This window comes from Eucyclogobius newberryi, unplaced genomic scaffold (genome assembly GCF_026437365.1).
Source record: "Eucyclogobius newberryi isolate DKJ021-1_F unplaced genomic scaffold, fEucNew1.0.hap1 SCAF_16, whole genome shotgun sequence".
NCBI classification, from domain to species: domain Eukaryota; kingdom Metazoa; phylum Chordata; class Actinopteri; order Gobiiformes; family Gobiidae; genus Eucyclogobius; species Eucyclogobius newberryi.
The window spans coordinates 25291789-25316158 of NW_027315790.1; the positions used below are offsets into that span (position 1 = coordinate 25291789).

Genomic DNA, 24370 nt, shown 5'->3' on the forward strand with positions numbered 1-24370 from the left:
GTAATTTAATCAATTCAAGATTGACTGATTTAATGCCATACTCTGGAACATTACTGGCAAAGCAATAACAGAGATTGTGCACCTTTAAAATTAATAACTTTATTTATCAAGTCCAATCTGTGAAATGTTTGGCACCAAAATGAACTGGACTGAATAAATACAAAATTATAAAATATAGATTGACCCAGGTTTACTATAATTAGAATAATAATCATAATAAAATAGAAATACTCATTGTAGATGTCAAATTTAAAGTTTTAGAATTAGGAATAAACCCCCGAAAGGTCTTTTTTAGTGACATTACTGTCCATGTTACACGTGGTGTTTCAGTCAGTATTTAGTATTGCAGGAGTAACACTTTCTCGTGAGCCACTAAACTTTTTCCATGTTATTTTGGATGACGCTATTTTTAGAAAATTTCCAAATTCAGAGTCTGACATTAAGGTTTAAAACAGGAACGTCATCACATAAAAGGTTCAGCTCTTTTTGTGCGAGACACGTGCAGCATATGTGAACTAAATATTTTCAAAACCTTATTTCTTAAGACTGTAAAACCCAAATCCGCCTTTAAACTCAGACAAACGCTCTAGTGACAATGTATAATTTTCATTTCTAGATTTAAAACGCCTTTGCTAACGACTGTGAAAGTGCCTATGACAGGTGAGACGACACAGTAATCACATTAACGATTTAAACAAAAAAATATCCTTAGTTTGACAATTTAACTTCCTGGTTGGATTGAAATGCAGTGGTAATTGTATAACGGTTACCTAGCAACCATAATGTAAACAAAGGCCAAAACTACTAATACACACAACATCTTTACTTTATTAAATTCATATTTAAGCTGTCCTTCCTCACTCATTCATTGCCCCTGAATTTTGCATGGAATTTAAATCATTGACGACACTTCCTGTATTTTATTTGCAACTTCACTTGAATGATGTCCAACTTGAATAAATATTTGCTACAGATATTATGACCCCAAAGTTACTAATACTAAAACCATGGAAACCTGTCATATGCAATGTAAAATCATTTATGTGTTCAATAGAAGAATATATTTGTGTCTTGAGTGTGAAAAATGAAGCGTAAAAAAAGCAAAAATATTAAAAAGAATAGATAAAACTAGGCCGGTTTTGGAAAAGATAACTATTCTAGACACTTTTGAATTGATGTGTAAGTAGATCACTGTCATCTAGCGGTGAAATGAGGAAAGCACACTATATAGATTTGGTTTTAAAATGATTTTTAATGAAAAGCTGTGACATTGGGTAAAGTTTTGGAGGGTAAAAGGCATCTGACTTTTTAAACAATAATTACACAGTCAAAAGGTTATGAGGAAAAGCTGGTGATCGTGCTCGATGTTTCTCCTTTTGCATAAATATATTAACAGGTGCTTGGGGAGTCACCTCTGCCGTCTCCACGGTGACGGATCAGTAAAATCCACTGTCCTGCGCCGCCCAGTTTGGAGTCTGAGGAGAGAAAATGAATGGGGTTAGTAGAGGACTTTCTGAGAGATAAATGTTAAAGAAAAGGATCGGTCATAAATGCAACTTAGTGCGAGAAAAGAATGAGTAATTGGATTTCTGGCGCTCTAATGTCGTTTATCTTAATAATCACTACATTTCAGACGCTCCATTAAACTGAAACTGTATTAAAAAAGCCACTGTGAGTTTTCAAAAGCTATAAAATGTTAATGATTTCTGCAACATTGGAATCATAGTCATTGAGCAAATTCATTTATTCATTCATTTTCCTTCTACATTTTTACTAGGTTTAGTAGTTTGTAATGCAGCAGAAACATGGCAGTATGAACAAACAACAGAAAAAATATGGCTGTGTTTTTGATCAACAAAAGTATTCCCAACTATCAACCCGGTCTTTAAAGGTGGTATGGACGATTTTTTTCAGCAAATTTTGTATCATATTTCCTCGTGGCGTGGATAAATCATTTGTCCTGCCACGTATCAATCATAAAACGCACCTACCGCTCACCTGCAGCCGCGTGCGCTTCCTCCTCACGTTTCCGCGTGTCTAAGCGCATGGATCTATCATAATATAGTTCCCTCAGTGTACAGGGCAAAATGAAGACGGAGAAAGACAGTTCGAGCTGACGCAGAAGTGGACAGAAATCTACAGGAGACGAGCGATGCGATGCGCTCCGTTGCGCTAATAAACAAACGCACGTGTGTGTTGTATCAGTCCGCACGGGGGAGTGCGCATGCGCATTTCCGCCTGCGTTCTCAAATCGCCGAAAAATCGTCCATACCGCCTTTAAATATTTACACTGGATCATGTTTGGTTTGGGTTCAGTTTCAGATTCAGAGCCTTCAGGGCCTTCGGACATGTTTGAAAACGCGAGGAAACAGATCTTATAAAGCCGTTTCTCCTAGACTTTGGAATGAACTGCCTCACTACTAGACAAAGCTGAAAACCTTCCTTTTTGAGCAAGCGTTCTCACCTTCATAAACGTTCGAGAACCCTGACGCTGCAACGATTTATCAAACTCATCGTGACTTTTCACATTTTGATCATCGTAATTAGGGCTGTGTTAAAAATATTGATACAACGATATATCGTCACGGACTCCGTATCGATACGTTTTTTTTTTAATAAAAAAAATTGTGGCCCGTAGGCTTTAAACGAGGTGGAATAGTACTTCTGATCTGCTGTTTGTGCTTCTCTCCTCTCTCCTCTGGGCCGAGGTGAGAAGGAGCTGTGGACCTGATCAGAAGCTTATCTGTGCAGAAAATGCTGCTGCAGCATGTTCAGACCATGAAACATGCAATATTTTACTAGAATGTGTTCCATATATTTCTATTTGGATCAGCTGGTTGGATGTATGAAGTTATTAGAGCATAATGGATTTATAAATAAGTACTTGAGTACATGAAATTTCATACAATTTCTTATCCAGAGTAAAACATTACCCATTTGGTAAATTTTTAAGACCCCTTTTTCAAAAATGTATCGGGATACGTATCGTAATGAGGGAATTGTATCGGAATATACAAGTATCGGGATACGTATCGTATCGTGACCCCTGTATCGGGATACGTATCGTATCGCGAGGGTCTTGGCAATCCCCAGCCCTAATCGTAATAGTAATCTGGACTATAAAGACCCTAAAACACACGAGAAAACAGCTTTAATGACAAAGACAGTGGAATTATTAAACCAAAACGTCAAAAACAAATAAACAATTACACATTTTTAGCAATAATACATTTATGGGGAGCTTTCAGTCACCGTAATCCAACTTTTAATTGGTTAAAAATGTGTTTTTTCGTCGCAATGTTCAGTAGAAATACACGTTTGACGTTAGTCTGTGCTTTGTTTTTCATTTGTTTGCCTCTGCGTCTGTGAAAAGTGCTACACAAATCCACTTTAGCTGCTTCCTAGCACAAGTAGTTTTAGTTCACACTTCTGTTAAAAACACAAACAAACACTATCTTATCTCCTTTAACCACGACACTACAGACCAACCAGAACTGAGATGAATTGACAGTAGTTCAGTAAATTTAGGTCGCTGCGTTTACCTTTTAAGAAAACAAAACCGTCTGCTCTCACCTCGTTCCTGTTGCTGTGCGCCATTTTCTTCTCGATGTTCATGGACAGCATCTGACTGCGGAACGACAGGCTTTTGGTTTTCTCGATGACCTGCTGATACGGAGACACAGCGTTGTTCCCCATCACCACGTGGCCCTGCGGAGAGGAGACCGGCATGAAAACGCTGAGCCAGGCAAGCAAACGTTCACATAGTTCCAACTGCGGCGAGTGTTTGAGAAGGGGCTCTTGACCCGTTCGGACCGTTTCACATTCAATACCAAAATAGTGACGAATCAGACGCATTTTTAGAACCTCAAATATCAATCAAACTGATGAGGAAGTACATTTTCATAAGGTCATTGGCTCAATCAACACTTAACCGACATCGTGTATTGTTATCTTTAATAATATGTGTGTGTGATTATTAGTTTGTCTGTGTTAAAAAGGTTTCAGAAGAGGGTGTTACAGTGGTGATCTCATTCCTGTGACTAGTTGCACTTTTGGTCATATCGCCACATCGTGATTCGATAATTGTGTCTCGAATGTGCTGAAATGGGCCTGTAAACGTCTTAGTTGAGGTTCAAGCGTCGCATATGACGTAAATTGACCGTAAAATGAACCACAAAAGATCAGAAATATCACTTGACATCCTGGTTTTGGAGATTAAACTGGACGTTTCTGTCTCTTTTTGAGCTTATTTCTAATCGTTTTACTCATAGACAGTCTACTCTATATTCTAATTTTGCAGATAGCCAGAATGACAACTGCGATATTGTCAATTTATCCATACATCTCACACTTCTAAAAGTTGTGATCTGGCTCCAAGAAGATATAAATTAATTATCTTATCACCATGAAAGTAACTTAACTTCTTGATGTTGAACAACACACAGAACAAACCAGACCACGAAAGCCTTACATGGGCCATTACGGACTCGACAAACGGATTGGGAAAACTGCAACTAACAGAGACGAAGGGGCCTTTCAGCTGTCGAAGACGTGGGATACAGTCCTGGACATGTCAGACAGCAGATGGCGCTGTTCCACTATGCAGGTAGAAGAATCGTTTTAGTCCCTGCCTTATTGTTCTGGGCAATGTCATTCAGTTTAATTTTTAACACAAATGGGCAGTAACATTTACGTTTTCAAGAAATTGTACCACTTAGAGTTGTTTTCAGAGCTTATACTTTTACTCCTTCTTGAGTAACGTTCAGTTTGAAGTAATAGTTCTCTTACTTACTAAACGTTTTGGTTCCTTTTATGTTGAAAATACTGTATTAAATGATGGTGACGTTTGTGTTTCTCGCTCCTTCAGATTTGATTGAGTTTAGCTGTAGATTTTGTGCATTATTTAAGAGTTTATTCTTACAATTAAATCAACTTGAACTTATGGATCAGATGTTACCTCTCGACAGATCTCTTATGTGAGTAGCCATTTCTCTAAATACTTTTTTGCGCCTCATTTCTTGGAACGTTTACAGTACACTTTCAGGAGTAAATAAACGCAATCTGCCTTCAGAAACACGTGAGAAGTCGTCCTGGCGACAGTTGTTAAACCTTCGTTCTGCCTCTCACCAGCTTAGAGTCGATCTTAGCGTCGAGTCTGGCGTTTCTGATGAGGTTCACGATCCAGCGCTCTGCTTCCTCCGGCGTCATGTTCAGCTTGTCAGCGAGCATGCTGGGAAAAGTGACAGGAAGAGGGGCCCATTCAGTGTGGTAAACAAACTTCAGCAGGAGCACATTCAGAGCTGTAAAGTTCTCTTTATACCCAGACTTGAGACTTCACAAACAACATGGAGGACACAGAAGGAAGCAAATATGTAAAGTACACGAGTCAGTCATCTGTCGAAACCAGGACTAAAGCAGGATTAAAGCAGGACTAAAGCGGGCCAAAGGGGACCTAAAGCAGGACTAAAGCAGGACTAAAGCAGGACTAAAGCGAGACTAAAGCAGGCCTAAAGCAGGACTAAAGCAGGACTAAAGCAGGCCTAAAGCAGGACTAAAGCAGGTCTAAAGCAGGACTAAAGCAGGACTAAAGCAAGACTAAAGCGGGCCAAAGGGGGCCTAAAGCGGGCCTAAAGCAGGACTAAAGCAGGACTAAAGCAGGACTAAAGCAAGACTAAAGCGGGCCAAAGGGGGCCTAAAGCGGGCCTAAAGCAGGACTAAAGCAGGACTAAAGCGAGACTAAAGCAGGCCAAAGGGGGCCTAAAGCGGGCCTAGAGCGGGACTAAAGTGGGCCTAAAGCGGGACTAAAGCGGGCCTAAAGCGGGCCTAAAGCAGGACTAAAGCGGGCCTAAAGCGGGACTAAAGCGGGACTAAAGCGGGTCTAAAGCGGAACTAAAGCGGGTCTAAAGCGGAACTAAAGCGGAACTAAAGCGGAACTAAAGCGGGACTAAAGCGGGACTAAAGCGGGCCTAAAAGGGGCCTAAAGCGGGACTAAAGCGGGACTAAAGCGGGCCTAAAGCGGGCCTAAAGCGGGACTAAAGCAGGACTAAAGCGGGACGAAAGCGGGACTAAAGCAGGCCTAAAGCAGGACTAAAGCGGGACTAAAGCGGGACTAAAGCGGGACTAAAGCGGGCCTAAAAGGGGCCTAAAGCGGGACTAAAGCGGGACTAAAGCGGGCCTAAAGCGGGCCTAAAGCGGGACTAAAGCAGGACTAAAGCGGGACGAAAGCGGGACTAAAGCAGGCCTAAAGCAGGACTAAAGCGGGACTAAAGCGGGACTAAAGCGGGACTAAAACAGGCCTAACCAGGTCTTAACTCAAAACCAGGTCCAAACCAGTACTAAACTATGTGTAAGTCAAGACTAAACCAGGTCTAAACAAGGACTATCTGAGAACTCTACCTGTAAACAACAACAAAATTAGGTCTTAACCAAGTCTTTACTATAAAACAGGAGCAAACCAAAGCCCCACAGATCTAAAACAGTTCTAAATCAAGACTTAAACAGGACTGACCAGGACTAAACTAGGACTTATGAAGGAAGAGCAAAAATCGGAAAAGTGTGTCAATAAACCAGAATTAAACCAGGCCTTAATCAGGCCCAAAACAGGACTAAACTTTACGTAAATCATCATTTAACCAGGACTAGACCAGAATCAGCTCTAAACCGGGACATAACAAACTTGGAATGATTAAGACATCTTTAAAAAGCAATTTATATTATCCAAACATCTATTGAAAACTTATAATTACACGTTTTAAGCCGCTTTTTACCTAATACTGATGCACTGATGAATGCGGCAAAACGTCTCGAAGATAAAAAGACGAGCGTTTTCAATGAAGTCCTCGAGGCAAGCCACCAGGAAGAAGTCGTTTACCAGAACCTGAGGAGTGAGAAAGACACAAAATGAGCCAATGAGGCAAAGAAAGAGGAAAAAGAAGTAATTTCATACTTATTAATACTTATACAATGACATAACTATAAAAAATAAACCCTGAAATCATAACCTCACTCATTAAACTATTATCTTTCTACTCCACCAAATGTAGGACTAGTTTTAGACATTTGGCATCATTTGTAAGCAGAAATATGCAACGTTATTAATTATAATGTTGTGCTTATTCATTATGACAGAAACACAAATAAATAAGATTGATTAAGAAAAGCGTAATTGAAATGGCATAACTTCTAAAATCTTGCATTTTGTGTCCTAATATTATTTATTCAAGTAGAAAAAAGTAGTGAAAAAAATTATTATATGGCCATAAATCCAATTATTTATTTTTCTGCTGCAGTAAACGCAGACGACACAGAAGAACAAAGAGGGCTGTCGACTGAAAGTTAATGTCTCACTGGGAATTACAAACGTTCACAACAATCCAGACAAAATATATTATAGTGGCATCACTGGCAACTACAATTTAATTCAAACTCCACCGACGCAACATTACATTAGGACCCTGATCTGCAAAGCTACAATATGTATTATTAATGATTAGCCATTTGTTGGTTTGGATTGAAAGGGAATAATAATAATTCTTACAACTACTCATTCTCGCTCATTCTCTTGCTTCTTGCATAATCTCAGAGGATACTAACCCATTTTCAACTGATTATCTCTTCTAACTTCTATAAAATGTAAGAAATAACTGGTGAAATGCACAAACTAAGACCTGTATAATGAGAGCAACGTTAAAAGTCTTCAAGAGTATAATGAAATGGTCTCAGAGGCTGAAGTGCTGCCGTCCTGGGATTTCCAAAGAGCCTTAAGTCTGACAGCTGTTCCACTTCAAACTGTCTAAAAGTCAAGACCGGGCTAATCAGGCCAGGCCGGGATTTGCTGAGGTCGACTAGGCCCAATATTGAGCGCCGTGGTCTGGGAGAGAGCGGAGCCGGGTCCCGGGAGGCGACCATCTTTTCTACTGTGATTACGGCCGACGGAGCCGCGACGGAGCGTGACGGGCTGGACTCACCGACTCGCACTCTCGCAGCTTCCTCTGGGCGCTGTCGAAGTCAAAGTTCACGTAGAGACACTCCACAAACTCCGTGATGGGGTCTTTGTACGTGTAAGACTCCTGCAAAAGTGAGGGAAATGGAATAGACGTTATGAATCTGAATAATGGAATCGTGAATACACACACAGATTTGAGTATTTAGTCTTTGGTACATAACGGTACCAAGAACAAAGTCCCTATAATCCACCAGTCCCTGTTTAGTCAGAGGAACCACCCAGTCCCCCTCGCTCAAGTTCACATAGCAACAGGGGCTGAAAGTGGGTCTAAGAAGTGAATAAAAAAATATAACAAAAAACATTCCTTTCATAAAAGGAATACACTTTTACTGCTCATCCTATTCCTTTTGAGGACTGTAAAGTTATGTATCTCCATGGAAACAAGCAGATGGCGCCAACAGGCCAAGTTAAAGGTCACATCTGTGGAGATGCGCCCCCACTCGCAGTAGCATGTTTTCCAAGGTATGTTGGAGTAATAAAAACATTCCAGGAAAGCTTGCCCAGAAACAAATATATATATATCATGAATATTTAATTATATCTTTCAGCAGGGCGTCTCAAACTTTCCCTTAGAAGATAAAACATTTATCCGTGCTCATGTCTTTTATCCCTTTCCCCTTCATCCCTTTCACATTTTTCACAGTGGAAATGTTTAAAGGAGCTAAATATCGAGTCCAGAGCAGCGGTTACAGAAACAAAACGATCGTCATGACAGCACAGCCTCTTCTGTTACCAGATTGATTGGCTTCATATTCGCTCCAAACAATAAGGTTAAACAGGTCCACACTTAAGCCTGTTCTTGCAGCCCAGAGCGGATCCGTCTGCACCTTTTGTGTTTACCATCTGAATGAGAATGTACCCAGCTGAGAGCAGCCGTTATAATAATGCCTTATGAAGCCAATCACTTTAGTAAAACAGAAACACGGTGAAGCATGTGACGCACTCAAAAAAGGCTCACATCTTCATCCATAGATCTATAAATTTGGACCAGATTGATCTTGGAGTAAGAGAAATTAAAACATAAATAACTTCACAATTATAATAAACAGAAGCTTGACTAATAAAGAAGACTGGAAAGTTGAGATGCTGCTTTGTAAGTTCATTATAGCAAGCTTTTTTTAAATCAATAAATGAAAGTTTAATAAAAGGAAAGATATCAAAGTTTTCATAATTTATATATTTAATTTTTTCAGAGCAATAAAGCAATCAAGAGTAAGTAATCTGATTACTTTTTAAAGGAGTAATGAGTAATCAGCCAGACACTGATAAAGACTAATTGTAAACCAAGATTTGAGTAAATCTTTCCAAACCCAGGACTAGCTAAATAAGACCGGATGTTCAGTATTACTTGTCTAAATAGCTCATTGAAATAAAAGAGCTCAGTGTGTGTTCTCCACAAACCTGTTGAATGACTTTGACGAGGTCCTTGAGCACTTGTCTCCTCTTCCTCACGTCTTTGTTGGTGATGACAGCAGTGGTGAGGTATCGCAGGATGTGTGGGCACATGGTCTGAATGGCATTGAGGTACCTGAACAAACACAATGAATGCACATCAACAACGTAAAGCAAATTATTGTTAAGCCAGTGTACGGTTGTCCAACTACAGTATGGTATGTAACAGGAATGTGTGTAGATTTGTTAAATGCCTTCTCACTCTCATTCACAAAAGTGAATCGAAAGCTAACAGGCTGATTAGGAGAAGGCCAAATACTATTCCACACATTCAGTTTTTATCCGGTGCCTGTTTGACATGTCCTTCAGAAAGACACTGAATTTGAATAACACAGTCAATTATATATTTATGTAGGACTGAGTAGACTTACTGGGGCTGGTAGAGGAAGAGCTCAATGATGTTGTCTCTGCCTTTGGGATGATTAAAGAAGACAAACAGAGACCAGTGGATGAGCCACGTCCTCTGCTGCAGCGACTGGAGAGGGGAGCTCACAGACTGCACACAAAGACACACTCATGTCACCATTTATTACTTGGGTTCAAAAGGATTTTTCAAAGATATTAATTTGGTCTTCTTCAACACTAAATACTAGCAAGAATTCATTATTTATTTTTCACTCAATGATGATGACCTATTCAAAACAAACTTGGGGGGATCTATGTATAACATGAATACATTTTTGATAAAGGCCTTATTTTAGCCCCTGAAAAACAATAAACCCCAATTCTAGACTTTAGTCGAGTCTTTGGACCATAAATGGTGCCGTTTGTGAAAAAGAGACTGTAGTTTTGGCCTCTGCCTCTGATTTACTACGATTGTACATTTATTCTCAAGATCTCTTCAGAACATTCGTCTTTCTCTCTCTCTCTCTCCCTTTTTCTTAACGGTATAGTGTAAAACACTTTGAAGAAGTACAACTACAGAAGTCATTCAACTACAGTAATTTCCCAATGAAATTTACAAAGATGAAATAAATTGTACATGTCTGTAAGCCGCAGTTGCCCACGTTACATAAGATATTTACACATATAGTACAGTTGTCTATTGAACACGGGGGTCTCGTGGCGTACCCGCAGTCTGCACCGCTGTTTCTCCATGTTCAGATTAACTTTCTCAGTAGACAAATTTCTCTGTGAATATGATTTTGTGATTGTAATAAAACACAGAGCATTTCATTTTGAAGCTTGAGATATAGAAAACACGGTGTGTGCCCTGGACAGTGACCACTGTCCATTGACGTCTTCTTCCATAGTGTGTCAAACGCTTGCGCTTCCTGAGTGCCCCCCGGTGGCCGTTCGCCAGTAAAAATCTATTAATTAGACCCACCGTTGTAATGGCCGCAGGGTTCAAAGTGTGGGGAAAAAGTAGCAGGCGAAAAGTAGTTTGTAGTTTGTTTCTAACGTGGGCAAACTGGGTGAAAAAGGATCAATGATCTTACATTGTTGTCAACAGTTTCTCTAAGTCGTGTGAGATCTTCCATTGCTGCCTCCCAGTTCTGCATCAGGATTTCAGAGGCCAGTTTTCCCCAAAGAGAGCTCAGGGCGTTTCTGTCCGTGGATGGCACCTGCAGAAAACAACCAAGTCATCGAATCAGAACCTACGTCAGACATGTCGGACATGTTACATTCTTGTGGTGCTTCTTACCAACACTCGAAAGAAGTAGAGGTATTCTGCTGCTCCAGAGTAGTTACCGCACTCGTACTGAAACTTAGCGTATCTGTAAAGAGTGTCCAAGTACTCCTGACGAAACTGAAGGATGACAAAAATAGAAAAACGAATTAAAATAAACTGAGGACAAATTGCCAAATAAAAACCAGTACGATCAGTTACTAAGTTTTTAACAAACATCAAAATCTGACAATAATTAAACTTATTAGATTCACTAAGCAGGACACAGATGGGATAGACGTTTGAGAATTAAAAACCTTCAGCTCTATTGGGTTGCCATAGAAACTAAATATTGGAAGGAAGACTGAAATTAAACTCACATTGTGCTTCTCCGACAGGTACTCGAACAACATCCTCCCGTCTCTGACAAACAAGAAAACAGCAACACATGATAAATTCTGTCTCGCACAAATGACTTGGTTGGCTGTGCAATTAGTCAAATTTTAATCTGGCTCGAGATTTCTAGTCATCACTTATAAGTTTGGGGACGAAAGAGGGACGAAAATGTGCATTTTTTTGTGTTAAACAGCAATGATTACAAGTCTATCCTGTTTATGCTGAAGAAATGAATAGAAATTGGGATTGTGCCATCACCTACGTCGCCTAATTGCTGTAATCCCTCAGCAGTCTGACCAAAAACTCCCATCATCAGGAGGTCCCGCCCTTGTTTGCTTGTTTTATTGTTTCTTACTAATTTATCTATGTGGATGTTTTGCAAGTTTGGTTTTTGACAACCAAACCCGAGCTCTTTAATAAAAGTGTTTTTATTAGTTAGACAAAATAAAAATAAAATAAAATAAAATTAATTATTTTGAACCTTGTGGACTGCATCTGTCGAGTTGTTTCTGGATCTTCAAACATCTTCACTATGGGCTCTGTCTCCGACTGGAGCTGCTTCAACTGTGCCACAACTGTTGTTCTCTTCTCCTTAAGGGCTGTGGTGGCAGAGAGGAACGAGAGGTACCACATAAATGAAACGCTTGAAAACTATGTGAAGGAGCTATGAATTTATGTTTTCTTGAATCATCATGAGGTAAAGGTAAACTTTATTGCCCCTGTATGGAAAATTTGATGCACATTTCTAAGTCAGAGGGACATCAGTAAGCAATTAAGATGCCACGCCACCATATTTAAGTAATATTAGACTTCAACCGGCTGGTTACAACGCTCCCTTATAGTTTTACTTACTATGCACAGTGCTATACAAGTATTATATTTCTATTTATTTACAATTAAAGTATATTCTAGATAAATACTTAGATTGAAATCTATTTGAATTGTTTATATCTTTATTTTTCATTTCAGTTAACATTAGTTCACACTAAAAGAAACTTTTAGTCCTGATCTAGTCACAGTTTCTTTTTCGGGTTTTGAACAAACTTTGATGTGGCAAATGTGTGTGAATACATATCACACAGGCAATCTGTAATTAGACATATTTAAGCATCTCAATAGTTTGAATATAACCTCCACAGACACATGTATTGACTCTTACAATGTGGGATGTCCTTATCAGGGTACAGGTTTTTGTACACATCCATGGCGAAGTCCACCATGTTTGTCTCGCTGAGGAGGTCCAGCTTCCCCTGGAGAAGTTCCTTTTCATTGTAAATCTGAAAAATGCCAAACACGTTCAAAGATCCATTAGTTCATAAAAGCCACACACCACACTAGAGCTTAGTGACATGTTAGCGCGCCTTACAATGCACTCATATTATCGACAAAACAGCCCATTTACATAAAAAAAATATTATTATATATTCTTCTATAATGACGCATTTATACATATCGCTTTTCGTATCAATTTAGGGATTTGTTGACCAAAAAAGAGTAAATAAGTGGTGACCAAAAAAGGTAAATAAATTGTGTTTTGTAGCATATGTTAGCATTAGCTCAAAAAGCCGGCTGTGTGCGAGTCCACGCAGAACGTTATTACGCATAATGACGCCGCAATAACCCAGCCATTCTTTCCCCATGTTAAATAAATACAGAAGACGCCTTACTTCTTTCACAGAGAGGAACTCCAAGAGAGGAAAAACCAAATGCCGATCGAGAAAATGTGCTATTTTGGTTGTCAAGTCGTAGTCCGCCATCTTGGCTGGATTCAAAATTAAACTTTATGAACAAACTCCACAAACGTAACGTTGCAGGATGACGTCACAGAGTAATTTATCGTCTGCCTTCTTCTTCTTGATGTAATAAATCGATAATATAATACATCCATGATAATGATATATAATAATAATAATAATAATAATAATAATAATAATAATAATAATAATATAATAGATCCATGGTGTTATATGGCGGTTGGTATCCAAGTGTCACATTACCGACACCTAGACTACTCTTTTAAGCTTCATAAACAGCTTAATAAAGACTAAATTTTCTTTTAAAGCTCTGAAATGTAACATAAATGTCATAAACAAATAACTACTATAGGCTTAATGATCAAAACATAAGCCTGGAACTATCAGAAAGAGTATTATTAAATTACAAATAAAACACTTAAATGCAAATGTCAAAGCTTTATTTGGAATCTATGAAAATTGCTAAATAAGCGGGAAAGAAAAACACATCCCATTCCTTCTACCGCTGTTGGGACGGGGTCGCAGATGTACCCAGCAGGAGCCTGTTCTGATCCAGGACAGGGAGCTTTATCAGCCTCATGTAACATAACATTTGTTGATTAAACATAAAGTGATCTGATAATAAGATATGAGGCCAGTCTGAAATGTATAATAAATCGCCTATCATAAATACATTAGAAGGCAAAATAAGACAATTATATCATTATATCTTTGCACTATTATATGACAAAATATGGATGTGGAAATATTGTCAATCTCTTTACTGATTTGCTCATTTATTTGTCTTGTTTCCCACCACTTTCAGAAGCATTTGTTTGGAGGATTAAATTATGCATGTAATTTAGCAGGGAAAACAGTGTGAATGATTTTGTGCGTGTATAAGATAAGATAAACCTTTATTTGTTCACACAATGGGGAAATTCCAGTGTATCAGCCCTTCAATATAAGGTTAGCCTCGTCTCAAATCCTAAATAGTGCTTGTGATTTGCCTTTACCCTCTATGTAAAAGAACATGAAACTACTGGTCTTGTTAGCTGAAAATCAGATTCAAATGGCTCCCACACGTGACAGTCTAGAATAATGTGCTGCAATTTCGTGGAACTCCAACAATCTTGTAACCTTGTAGCAGTGGGAATACACATTGCATGCAAAGTTAAGTAGAATAGTGTTGTAACATTGTGCAATGGAAATCTAACATCTGTTTACTTCAACAGTCTAGGCTTTTACACATGTGCACAGCTCTAGCCTGGTCAACCTTAGTCCATCTGTCATGAAACACACAGAATTGTAACAAATGAACGTGAGATGAATAAATGCATATCATAAAACTCTAACTCTAATGGGGTAACGATTTTACTGAAGTTTTGTTTGTCCAGTTTATCAAATGGAGCAGACACAAACAAAACAAGCTCATCAAGAGAATACAAACAATAGAGATCTAAAATTAAAGTGCAATCCTCCTCCACACATATTGGGCCCAATTTCATTTTAGTTAGCTTTCAATAACTATTAATCAAAACGGTTTAAATTGAAATATACACACAGTAGAGAACAGCAATGGAGCCATAACTGATTTAGTCTCTGTTATTCGTCCGGGCAAGTCTTGTGCTGAACCAGATGGGGATTTTAAAAACGGTGCAACGTGAGAGTGTCAGAAACGGCTTCATCGTCACTTCGCACTGGCCTTGAACGTATTTCCATAACAAGTGTCACAAATTTCCCACATGAAATACGCATGAAATAGCCGCTCCTGCAGTCTGTCCGTCCTGAGGCAAAGTCTCCATCCGAGCGATTGGCCACGTTCCACCGGAATAAAAATCCCAGCTGCGCTCAACACACTGTAAAAGACGGAGCCAAGAGTTTCGAAAGAAGACATAAAAAAGAAAGGTAGCTGCAGTGAGATGGGATTAAAAATGCAAGACCGAACCCCAACGGAATGGACTAGAAACATATCAAGTTTATTGCAGGACATTGTCAGACGGAACAGTCAATTTGGTCTTTAATATTTGAATGAGCCCGTACAAATCCTGATCACAATAATAATGTGGAGATTTGGTCTAACCACGAAACACTATTGGGCTTTGCAAATTAATTCAGTTCAAAGCAGTGGATTGGAAAATGTAAACTTGTTTTTTTGAGCAGAATTTATGAAGAAGATCAATGGGAAGCTAATCCTCTGAAACATTTGCCTGCTTTGTTTGTTTGTAGGAGGATTGAGAACGCAGCGGACGAATGTTGTGATTTTAAACTTCTTTCTGAAACTTTCTGAACTAGCGACACTGTATATAATGAGGTCAAGAGGGTGCGCGACTGTATGTCAAAGGATTTGGGCTTATTTTTTTAGTAACAGGCCTGCAAAAGATTTTATTACGGTCTAAGGTGGCACAGAACTTCCAATCCTGTCTTAAGGCAAACTGATAGCAAAATGGCAGCCACAACAACACAAATAAAACGCGAACTCATAAATGTTTGCCCCTGGATGAAACCAAGACCTGAAATAAACAGAGATAAAAGAGGACAAAACGTGATCTAAATCAGGTGCAAACAAGGTCTAACTGGATGAGCCCCAACTATAATATGTGATAAAGCATGTGTAGTGTGTGTTTAATAGAAGAACAGCGGTTTCTGAACAATGGGACTGTCATGGTTACCATCTGGTCTGGTGATGTATAGGTTGTCTTATTTTACTCATAGTGTTTCTGTCTCTGCTCCTCCTCATTTCCTCCCTCCCTTCTTGTTCTCCTCTCTGGTTACCGCCCCCTTGTCTCTCAGCTCATCACAGGCTCTCCACACCTGTGCGTGGGTTCACAGCTGTCTCTGCTTGTTCATCACTGGGTGTAGTATTTTAGGTGTGCGTTTCTTCTGCCTCAGTGCGAGATTGTCTGCGTTGCCTTGTCTGCCCCAGCTATCGAGCCTTGTTAGATCTTTGTGTATTTTGATTCGTGTTTTGACCCTGCAGTTTACTCCTGACGTTAATGACCAGTTTTTTGCCCTGACCTCCCACTGCCTGACCCTCGTGATATCTGTTTGCTGTTGACGACCTCGGACCTTCCTGACTATCCTTCCGCCTGTCCTCTGACAAACCTGAACACCTGTGAATTGAACCTAGAACGGATACTGACTACGCCTCTCGTCTGCTCTCTGACACCGCTGTTTGCTGGCACTGAACGGGTTTTATAAGCTATAAGCGAGACGGCTGGAAGGATCCTCTATTGTCGTCACACTTAACTAAGACTTTGCACATTCTCTGTTCTGTCTTCATTAAAACCTGTTACAAATGATCTCCTGTTTCCAGCTTCCGTAATTGGCTCCGTTCTGCCGTTCATGACTGGGACAGTTTGTACATAGTTTTTACTTACTTACCTCAGTGTTCCTTATTGTTTCTATTTCATGTTATGTTGTTCAAATTCAACAACTATGTAAATAAAAACCTAAATCAAACAAATAATGTGGCGTCGCTTTAAACCCCACGTCTGTTATCGGCCTGTTTTCTGTGAAACGGGCATAAAGCACATTCTCCAAGCCCCGACGACGCCTCCAGAGTCAAATCCACAGACGGTTTTCATATCCAGCCCCCTCACCGTGCACTGTTCCCTCTGAGCTGTACATGAGCCCGTCCCGCTGTGTGCGAGACAAGGGAGAAAGAGCGTTTCCATTTGCAGACGGTGCAAAGCAGCAGGACCAACAAGTTGCCCCATGGTCTTCACTACGCTTCTTCACCCCCCCCATCATATCCTTCCCATCACCACCACTGAGCCCCACTACGGCAGATTAAAGTCTACAAAGGGCTCAATTCACAACGATAAGAAACCTTGTGGTGATATGCATGTGACTAGTGAGCTCTGTGCGACTGGTGGAAGACAAGCTTTTTCGAAACATTATTTTAATTTAGAAATGGTTTTATAATTCAATTTTAACCCCGAGGAATGTGAGTTGCTTCATAGGCTTTGGGACGAGAACTGATTGGCTGCTTCACTTTGTACATGATTTGGTTTTGTGTTTTTCATATGTCTTTATATTTATTGGAGCTGCAGCAACTGAATAATTTCCCTTGAGGTTCAATAAAGTATTCTGATTCTGATTCATCGCTCTGTCTGAAAAAGCTGTTCTTAAGCTGTGCTAATGGCCAGAAAATGTAAATTTTAGCGCAAGAGGTTTTTGTGGGAGCTTAGAACTTGTTCGACAGATTTAAATATCTACTTCCTCCTCTCACAGTATGGAAATCAGTTATCCCAGCTTTTATTTGAACCTTTTAAAAATGCAATTTATGTTTCACCTCACAGCAAGATGGTGCAGGTTTGACTCCTATTAAACATTCTTTGCTGTTAAGACACAATGGCTATTACATGCCACTACAGTCTACAGGACAGAAAAAGCTGAATTTCAAATGCTTAAATAACCGTATTCAGGGGCTTACTTGAAATGATTTTGAGGAACGGGTTTTATAAGCTATAAGCGAGATAATGGACAGATCTGGTTCAACATGTGCGGATTTCCATTTAGATCCTTCTAAAAAACTCCATACAGACAGGACATAAAGCAACGTTATATTAATTATTGGCCTGCTGTCACCACGGCAACGCTCTGAGCCTTTGTCAAACTGTGCAGAGAAGTAAATACAAACACAAGTAATTACTGCTGGAGAAAACACTGCAAGAATCGCAGTTGACTTGACTCTAAGAATGGTGCTGGTTCAAAATAGAGTGGCCATCGATTCTGAACAAGTGTGTTTAAGGAGCTACAGTTCCTGACTCTAAAGCCTCTAAAGTCATTTCTAAGCTTTGTACTCATTCAGCCTCAGCTCTTGTTTCCATCTCGTGTTGTTCTCTCCACACTTGAAATCCTGTCTGAAATGGAAAAAGATTATAGTCTGGCGAGTCCGTTGATCCCACTTTCTATTCAAGTGCACAAGGGTCTGGGAACAGGCTCACAGGAAATCATTTCACATTTCACAAATCAAACCACTTCTTTGTAGCTAATAATGGAAGACATTTTAATACCTGCATATTATTCAGAATGAAATGTATCATTTTTCTCACCTTTTTGTTTTGACAAGATTTGCTAATTTACTTGTCACTCGTCCAATCTATAATAAGTGGAATTTTCTTTAAATCTGTAGAAACAGGTGAGAATAAGGATTTTAGTGCGAGGGTTAGACAAATGTTCAAAGTATTTCTACATCTGCAGCTCTTTGGATGTTCCTAGAATTACAGTTAAAAGTGACATAATATTAAGTGTAGTCTTCTGTGAAGCTGCTCAAGCAGTTTGTACAGGATAAGATCAACCTAAAGATGTTTACTATTACAAATATTGAATTATAAAATATTCATTGCTTCATATTTTATGCAACATTTTCAGGACTTTTTCCCATTCAAAAGTTATAATATTTAGGTTTGAATTGTTAATTGTTAACAGTCTAAATTAGTGTTTTCTTTTATTATATATATATATATATTTTTAATTCAAACACATACAACACACAACAAATCAAGACATCCAATGAATACTAAACTAAAACTACAGCACATTTTGTCCCAGCTGTCAAAAAGGTCATTTTAAAATCAAGTCCAGCCCTTGTTTTGTTCCAAAGGTATCCATTTATTGTGTCCATGGCAGGGGTTTTGAGGCCCAGATACATAGTTCTGAAATCAAGTGCGATGGCGATGTCAAAAACAGTTTGAAGCCATTTATTGATCTCAGTCCAATATTTCTGAGCAACAGGATTGTCCTGAAACATGGTAATGGTCGGCCTCCGGGCAACCACAGTTTCTCAGGCAGTTGGAATTTCCTTGTGAATCGTGGACATTCAATGGTGTTATGAAGAAATGTGTTACACTTTTCCAACAAAATTCCCTCCAAACATGTGACTTTGTTCTTCTCCTGCAAATACACTTTGCCACAAAATGACCTTCTCTTTCCAAATAGTCCTAATTTTTCTAAATGATGAAACCCATGGATATTTTCGATTTGACCTGCGTGTTTGTTTAGCTGAAATTATAATACCAAAGACACCAGAAAAATAAGTTTCTTTCCATTTCCACAGCACCTGTTTCATGCACAGCCCCTGTTTAAATGAAGCATAAAATGGTAAATTTAGAACTTTTCAGGAACAGGAAGCAGTAGCAGCGACATCCTTGACATTTCTTAATTTAGATGCTGTCCGCTGCGCAACACACAACAAAAGGATTCTCAGTGACAGACCCTCCTTTGGCACACGCTGCATAAAAGCCTGTATAGACAGTGTAGGTCCATGAAGCCATTTTTCTGACACATAAAGAAACTAAAGTTGTCAACACTTGCTGCTGCTGCTATTTTCACTGGGGAAACGGAGGGGAGAATATATTTTTTCGTTTCACAGCTATTCTAAATTCACACAGAGAAAACAAGCCAACAGACGGAGCGAGTTTTCAGAATAATCTAACAAACAATGGATCGTCTTTTCCAAATTCACAACGACAACAAAAGATTTTAAAGTGGCTCTACCTGCAGAGGTGCAATTTGCTCAGTGTCAGATTTTGTCGACCTGGTTTATTCATGTCTCAGTAATTACTGAGCTGTGAAACAAAAGCAGGCACAGACTTCAACCTTCTCTGTCAGCATAAATAAACAAAAGTTAAATAGTTTTTTTTTTCCACAATAGCCTCAGAAAGATATTTTTCTTTTTCAATAAAAAAACAAAGAAAATTACAAAACACAAAACAACCAGAGAGCAAAAATAATATGAATACAAATAGACATCAACGAAACATCAAAAGAAACATTGACGGCGCCACTTTGTCTCCATGGAGATGTGTGTTATTACTGTGAAGCATTCCTGTCCAAGGAGACGAGCGTAAGATAAAAGTAACCAAACTTCATTTCGTTGCGGTGCGGGACGAGCATTCAGTGTTCCAAAGCCCTCACGCTAACCAAATCAACTGTTCCTAATCCTAACCCTAAACTCACCCTAAATTGTAAAATAATATATTGTCCAAATTAAGCTCCGCCCCCAGAATGAAATGCCAAACCTTTAAAGGAGAATAGTGCACTTTTAGAAGGGACCGACATGTTAAAATGCCTTATAGTTGTTTTAGATAACAGTTTACTTAGTCTTAGTAATGAATTGAATTAAAGGTATAGGTATATAACAGCGTTGGCTTTGGAATATATCACTTTTAGCACTCCCACCTCACAGCAAGAAGGTTCCAAGTTCAACTCCTTTATCGAGTCAAAGCCAGAATGAAATAACTTAAACAAAAGATTCATTACAGTATTTTCGATATTATAAAAATGTATAGAGACTAAGGGATTTGAGGCATAATGGCATAACAAACAACATAAAATATGCACAAAAAGGCTTATCCTCTAGTTATTGCAGCATTGAAGGATTGGGGACAAGATGCCATCACTATTTGTCTTGTTGTAAATAACACATTGTCTTGAAGCGGTTCTTAAAGTCTCGCACAGACGCAGAGGTTGCAATATTTTGAAAAGTAATGGCTCAACATCTATTTCTCTCTGCTTGTAGATTTCTCTTGACAAGTTGTAAGAATGATATAAGCCAGAGACTAGTGCACGAGGACAATAAAAGGCAAGTGTCAGTGTTGTAAATGTTCTGAGCGTCACAGTGCAACAGTCAGTACCGACACAGGCCTCTGGTGTGAGCAGAACGGACCAGAGAAGAGAATGATTCAACACAAACAAAAGTACAAACTAGTGAGTTTATGACAAAAAATCAGGCTTGATAATAAATCTTGCAACATCATGATGAAAATATAACAATACGTGATGGTAAATGTCAGCTTCTTGCGATTTATTCCAACTGGGTGTCGCAACATTAGTTTAGAAAGAGAGCAAAATACTCACCAAAAATAAAAATACCACACAAATAGACACTAGTCATAAATTGCAGTGGTAAATGGTGCTAGAAAGATTCAAAGGTGATACAAGAAATAGGAATTAACTGTATATATTTCTTATTTACTGACCATTTGTGGCTACTTTTGCCTAACTTAGCCTTATCTTATCATTTCTATCTCAATATTATGATTGACAGTTTTCTAATAATCAAACCACGCGCCTCTCCTTTTCTTGTTTATCACCTGTCGCTATTTGTTGTTAAATTTTTCACTTTATTTTTTTCTCCTTGTCCAACTTGTCCAAAACCCTTCACTTTTAGGACTTGTATAATAACAACTTTCTGCACCACATTTCAAACTGACAAACTGGTGACTTTGTTAGAAGATAAACTCCAGCGTCAAATTGACGATGACTCTTTTTACAAGGAGTTTGTGTCTGATTTATTTCTTTAATATCAGGATTTACCTGCCCACTACAGCCACAGGCAACACACAGAGCACAACCTTTTAACGTATAACTCTAAAAGCCTGTCACACGTTCGCACTAATGGGGTAAAGGCCATGGTTACTAAGCATTTTGTCTAGAGGCACTTATTGGGCTCAGAGAAGACTAAACATATTTATGAGCTCCTAAATCATAGTCCCTGATAATGTGCACTGCTGTTGGTGTTTAGTTAGTGTGTCTCGTGATTTTATTTTTTATTTCATGTCCATTTACCGCATAAGGCACTTCAACCGGGGACAAGTGAGTAGAAAAGTCTAGTGAAAAGCTAGTCAGTGTTTTTCTTTCAATTGTTGGAATGTCATGGCCGAAACCTGAACTATTATTATTATTGTTATAGAAAATGTGCTCTCTGCAAAGGTCTATAAAAACACTTGAACCAGATGATACAATATAAAACACAGGCCATCGAGTGCGCTCTTGTAACCGTCCGTTTCAGCCGCTGTTGTCCAAGTAAAGGAGCAGCGAGGAGTGGTTATGCCCACAGGAATTGGTCGGCGATGTTCAGCTCATGCGAAGCGGAAAGACAAGAGCGGCACAGGCTTTGATCACAAACGCTTCACTAAACTAAGTGCTGCTCCAGATACAGACACTTTGACACGGGGCGACCACAGCGTGAGGACGAGCAGAGGGTCTGTCGGGCGACTGCAGGGGTCAAATATCACACTGGAAGATTGTATTTGTATGAATGTATGCTTCAAGGTGTTACACAGTGTTGCATTAAACTCACCAAGAAGCCAAGCAGTGGGAAACTTATTCATTGTTCATTGTTTTATTGTTGTTTTGTGTTGCATCGATCGCCAAGGCAAGTTAATTGACAACGGCAATAAACCTTTTCTGATTCTGATTCTGATTCTGAAACAAACATGAAATCAACGGGACGGTGGATATTATCAGTATAAATATAGATAATATTGTATGGTATAAATACAGGAGCCAAAGCCTTTTTCCATCAATAGTATGGATCACACTTGACAAAAAGAATGTGGTGGCTGTAAATAATAATACAATAATAATAGATTTCCACTTCAAAGGTCAGTAAATATAGTAAGGGATGATATTATATAGTAAATAACACAAACAATGAGACAAATAAGTGATGTCCGATATAATTGGTTTGTTTCCATTATTCCCAGTTGCTTTTAAATATGTCAAACTTCAGATTGACCAAAGGTGAGTTTCTCTATGTTGTAAATGTCCCGAATCCCGAACACACACTTGCGTTTATTTCCGTGAAGCCTGTGAAACAAGAGGAGTTCATTGGTCATTTGTCATTTAGAACAAAAGGTACATCCCAAATGTATCAAGATGGCTTTGAAGTGGGATGTTGAAAATAAATCACAGCGCTGCTTTAATGTCCGTTCAATATTTATGAATCATTGTATTTCTTTGTGAATAGTGTGCACTTTGACATGTACTGCCAGACATTTTTCAAATTCTGTCCAAAACCTGAGATTTTGTGGTCTATAATGTCAACATAACAAATACTTCTTTTTCACACTCATTTTTCATATATCCAGAGTGACTGTCACATTATTTAAAACATTATAGCTTTGATATTATCATTCCCACTGAGAGTTCTGATTGTACTGTAAGTAATAATAATGGTCTCAGCAGCCTCATTTGCATAGTGCATTGTCAAACTCGGAAATGATTCATTTGACATTTCAAGGCATTATTCACAAGTTTAATAAACCACCACTTTTAACACAACTTTTACTGAATTCCCTTCTGATCCTTCTTGAAACACACATCGAAAAATGAGCAAAAACAAATCACACAGAACATTTCTTTGGATGTTACGCTGACTATATGAGCAAAAGCATGTTACATTCTCATGCATGGCTGGGTGGTGGTCACGGTTTTACACGTGAGTCAGATTTTCAAACGTGTGGGAAGGCGCAGAAATAAAAAAATGTAATATATAAATACACTTCGCGGTTGTGCGGTGCATGACAGTGGCACTAATGAGGCGCTGCTGTAGTATGAGCCCTGACACAACTGAAGATAAGCCCTGGCTGGTGAGATATGCGCTTTATTAAAGGGGAAGTATGAGGAGGAGGCTGGTAAATGGAGAAATGTTCAGTTTTTTTCTGAAACGGTGTCTCATTATTTTGTGCGCGGCGCAGCAGGGAACGGGCGCTTGTCTTTGATCGCGCCACCTGCCCCGATCTGATGTGTGCAAGGTGCAGGAAATGTTTGATGGCACCTTGCCGCTTGAGTGACATAGGTTGGAAAAAGTCACGGTGAGGTTTTTCGATACGCCTCACAAAAAGGAGTTGTAATAAACAGTTTGGTTTAGAATCTCTCCATGATCTTGTTTTAAAGGCGCGTTACTAGGTTAAATCACAGGTCTGTGGAGAGGTGTTTTTGAGCTTTATAACATCGTTTTCTCATTAAAAATATACCTGGAGTTGTGTTAAGCTTCATTCACGCTTGCTTGATGAATCCTGGTTAGAAAGTCCTCTCTCCTCACTCCATTCGGAAGTTCTCAGAGCACCTGAGATCTCATGCTTTTTAAGTCAGTGCATTGTCGCTACACATTCTGAGCGTTTCTGTTTCTGTCATTACCTGATTTGGTGTGAGACAGTTTAAACTGATTAATTCTCAACATTAAAGAAACACATTTTATTTTGTTCAATGACAAAAATATACATAAATAGAATATAAAATTGGGAAATTGATGGAGAAATTCAAAGAGTAAAAGAAACTCATAGTCATAATTGATGAAGATCTGAGTCTGAAATCTCACATAAATTACCCAAAAGGAAAAATATCATAAGTTGCATAAAGAATCATTTTCAGTAAATATAA

At 38.9% G+C, this 24370-nt stretch overlaps 1 protein-coding gene across 1 annotated transcript; it reads right to left on the reverse strand.

Moving 5' to 3' along the window:
* Window positions 1-1232: 1232 nt before the first annotated feature.
* Window positions 1233-13255, reverse strand: eif3eb (eukaryotic translation initiation factor 3, subunit E, b). Its single transcript, XM_072448100.1, has 13 exons — window positions 13130-13255; window positions 12622-12739; window positions 11944-12061; window positions 11447-11489; window positions 11103-11207; window positions 10897-11022; window positions 9829-9953; window positions 9407-9533; window positions 7968-8069; window positions 6768-6877; window positions 5128-5230; window positions 3574-3708; window positions 1233-1475 (listed from the first exon to the last, which is right to left on the reverse strand). Exons 1-13 carry the CDS (start codon window positions 13217-13219, stop codon window positions 1437-1439), a joined length of 1341 nt encoding a protein of 446 aa, XP_072304201.1. The 5' UTR covers window positions 13220-13255; the 3' UTR covers window positions 1233-1436.
* Between the last annotated feature and the right edge of the window lie 11115 nt (window positions 13256-24370).

Bases quoted from the DNA above. Each gene is read 5' to 3' on its own strand.
- eif3eb (XM_072448100.1), bottom strand. From the start codon at position 13,219: ATGGCGGACTACGACTTGACAACCAAAATAGCACATTTTCTCGATCGG. The intron at 12,062-12,621 runs GTAAGAGTCAAT...CTGCCACCACAG, and splicing joins TGATAAGGACATCCCACATT to CCCTTAAGGAGAAGAGAACA. The intron at 9,954-10,896 runs GTAAGATCATTG...CTTTGTGTGCAG, and splicing joins GAGAAACTGTTGACAACAAT to TCTGTGAGCTCCCCTCTCCA.